This window comes from Diachasma alloeum, unplaced genomic scaffold, assembly GCF_001412515.2.
Source record: "Diachasma alloeum isolate Michigan unplaced genomic scaffold, Dall2.0 Dall_scaffold_00447, whole genome shotgun sequence".
Classification (NCBI taxonomy): domain Eukaryota; kingdom Metazoa; phylum Arthropoda; class Insecta; order Hymenoptera; family Braconidae; genus Diachasma; species Diachasma alloeum.
Window position 1 is genome coordinate 165,873 of NW_021680586.1, and position 3,797 is coordinate 169,669.

Below are 3,797 nucleotides of genomic sequence, written 5' to 3' on the forward strand. Positions count from 1 at the left end.
CTGACTGGGGCTCTGAGAAATGTAGTTTTTCATTAATGTTGTAAGACCAACATTTTTGCATCTATCAATTTCCACAGCATTCAATTCATAGCGTATTTCCTCGAATAAATGACAGATGGCATTGTTGACAAGTTCTGTGTTAGCAACAGCAGCATTATCTGTTTTCGTTAAACGCCCGCAGATATGCAGTGAACTCTTGCTTGGCAACAGGCAGAGATCTTGATGTTGTACGGAAATACGGATTTCATCATTGTTGTTAAAGGATGACGATGCGAATGGCTGATGAGCATGGATCTCATAATGAGAAATCGACTCATCAAAGATGATTCGCTTTTGAATATTCAACATTTCTTCCATGGTAGACGATAGTAACAGCAGGCAAAAAAGACACAGCAAAACTTTACTTTGGCACTTTTTTGCGAAGTTTCAGACCCAGACTCTTCAGGAACTTGATGTTCTGGGATGTCAGCTTCGTGAGAGGCACTCGACGACTGTCCACTTTTCGGCATGAGTCCTCACTTTTAAAACTGCCACCAATCTTCTTCTCAAAGACAATGCCCATTTTCTTTAATCAGCTCTTATATGAAGTCTCGCTGTGATGACTTCTTCACGGAAATTCACTAACCGATCGTCTTGGTCCACAATTTTCAATTGCAGATGATCTATTGACTGCGCAACGATCGGCAAGTAAATGACCTGAGCAGGTGCTTCAATGATCTTATATCCTGTTGGAATACTTGGGAAGAACTCATGAATCGTATGCGCACGTCGGTTGTTAATGTAGGCCCCTGCAGTCAGATTACACTCAACTCGCAGTGAATTTACATGAATGATGTCTGGAGGTCTGGTAGCTCGATAGAATGTCGAATGGGCAAGAATCTCCCCTTGGAAACCAAGTAGTTGCCCAATAGAATCTGATTTCATAAACTTGATGATGATATCATTAGGCACTTCAATTATCGTCGTGAGAGTCCGGTCATCAGCCTTCAAACTAAAGGGGATTCTCCAGGCTAATAATTCATTCTTCAAGTATTTCTTAATTTCACTGATTTTATAGCTTCCTGTTGATATAGTCAGCTCTACTGAGAATTCATCTTTTTGAAAATGAAATTTATTTCGTCCTTCATCGATATTAGGAATTGAATTGTATGTTAGGAATTGTACAAGTCCCACACTGTAGGATTTCCGAGGTGANATTCAATGGGTGGGAAATACCAAGCCTCCAGTACAGAAGATCTGCCAGACAAGGTCAATGTAAATGAGTCACTCATCGTGGTTACCACTAAACTGATGTATATATGAACTTGTCTGCTGTTTTATACCAATTCACCAGAGAGAAATTTTAAGCATAAATGTCCACATATGATAGTATTACAGTCTCGATAATTTTTAGGGTTATATTTCACAATACTACCGTCACGTAAATTGCGTAAATTGCCGTAGCTATCGAAGTTGCAGACTTCATGATCTTTTTTTTATACGCCACCCAGTGAGTGCCTGGTCCATTTTTATCATCAAGATTTACTATAGCTGACTCATACTTCCATGATCCACCTCGAGGCATGTCATTTCTCATATAAACACCACGAAAATGTGGAATTTTCATGGCTTTAGCATATTTCACTAGATCGCTGTCAGTGAGAGCTCGGTGCGGTAGTCTTACTAGTTTTTTGGATTCAAATGTAAACCTAAACCCGACTTATAGGGTTTCAAATACATCCCCTTGCCCAGGGCGATGGCTTCCATGGTACGATTATGTCGCTGACTCTCTGCAAGTGCCGTGGCAGCATGCTTACAGGCGTTGATTAGTTTAGCAATACCAGCAGCACCACCTGCAAAAGCACCAGTGACACTAAGACCCGCAAAAAGTGGGATGAGAAATGCAGGAAGAATTCCACCGATTTTTGCTGGAATAGGGAGAATGCGAGGCACAGCTTTCATTTTCTTTCTCCCTCCAGCATGTTTCACAGCCTCAGCTGCACCTTTCAATGCACTCTTCACAACATCGAACCCTGGGTGCATGGACCCCTTGGCAGCTTGCACAATCTGACGCAATGATATCTTCTTCTTGCTAGCCTCTCCAACCTTCTTTTTGCGACAGCCCTTTCCAGTCTTCGGTTTCGTCTTCCTCTTCTTCTCATCAATAGTTTTCTGACTCACTCCCATACCGAATTTATTCTTAACCTTCATGATGTTCCCCACACCGAAGGCCACAGCCTTCTCACCAAGACTGGCGTCTTTGGCTAGAACTCGATGCCAAGCTTTTTCAGCGAGGTCTCTATCAGCTGCGTGTCTAGATGCTAAGTTCTCTCTATTCTTCGAATAAGCTATATCGTGTTCCTTACACGCAGAATCCAGTGGATTTATACCAGGGTCACCACGCGCCAATCGTTTGAACAACTTCGTTCCAGGTCCACAGTACTGATAACCAGGCACATGCAATTCAATGGGTAATTTATTAATGAGATCGTTCACCACACCTTTACCCTTCCGCCTTTTCGCACGTTTGCGTGCAGCCATGTTCTCCCAGAGACTGATAGAAAGTCCATAAATACAGCGTATTTATAGGCTCCGATGGCAGTCATCAAGATGGAGTTCAAGGAGCAAAGTGCAAAGCTACCGGTGATGAATTTCGATAAAATTACTGAGGAAAATAAAGATAATCGAAAAAATCACCACGGGCCCCTTCTACCCAATAGTGTACGAGCAGTCATATGTGGACCGTCGAACTGCGGAAAGACAAACGCTCTGTTCGCACTTATTACACATCCCAACGGTTTGAAGTTTGAAAATGTTTATGTATACTCAAAATCTCTAAATCAACCAAAATATCAATTTTTGAAAAAGTTATTGGAAACAGTGAAAGTTATTGGCTATTTTCCCTTCAACGATGATGATGAAGTGGTTAAACCTGAGGAGACTAAACCCAACTCTATTATGATATTTGATAATGTTGCCTGTGAAATACAAGATAACATGCGAGCATTTTTTTGCATGGGTCGCCACCGACATGTAGATTGTTTCTAGTAGTATGGGAACTACTATGGCGCCCCCCACCCACAGTCACTCCGACCCCACCACTGCACCGGTCAGAGTAGCACGACTCCGACGCGGGCGAGTGGTGGGGTGGGAGTGACTGTGAATGCTGTGGGTGCGTCATAGCAGCTATCATACAGGGAAATAAAAACACAGAATTTCAGTTATTAATTACATGTATATTTTCCCAAAAATAATGTCCCCATGAATTACATATTTTTCTTATAAATTACTTACATTTTTGATTCCACGACGTACAATTATAACCGCGGCCACTAAATAGCTTCCCTTCGGGGGCACTATTACGTTTTTTCTTCATAAATGCATTATGATATTCACGCACTAGACGATCATTAGATATGAATCGATCGGTGAATAACGAATAGAACTTCTCAGGAGTAGCAAACNACTGAAAAATTTACAAATATCATCGCAGCATTGGTTTCATCTCCAGCGAAAACTGGGACAGCTCTTTTGCCTCACTCCATGATTGCCCCCAAGACAACAACAAGCGGGATGGACTACATTTACTGGGATAATCCAAATGAATTGGTCGATAGACTCCGCCTCCTCACAGCATCTCGAGCGGCCGGTAATACCAGTCATACCAACGAACTTCTCTCTATAATTAAAGAACTACGTGAGGCTGAAATCATATATTAGGACCTGACATTATACAAAATGTCTCATTTACATCATGAGTGTCGATGTGTTTGGACGGCAGTTGTCATACAGCAGTAAGACCACCACTGCTGCTAGGA

General features: G+C 41.9%; 1 protein-coding gene across 1 annotated transcript in view; it reads right to left on the reverse strand.

Moving 5' to 3' along the window:
• The window catches only part of LOC107042402, a 1,580-nt gene extending 1,018 nt beyond the window's left edge, over window positions 1–562 (reverse strand). Inside the window, exon 1 of the mRNA XM_015263435.1 lies at window positions 413–562. Within this exon, the coding sequence (XP_015118921.1) occupies window positions 413–562 (150 nt within the window). The remainder of the gene's footprint in view (window positions 1–412) is intronic.
• Window positions 563–3,797: the final 3,235 nt, after the last annotated feature.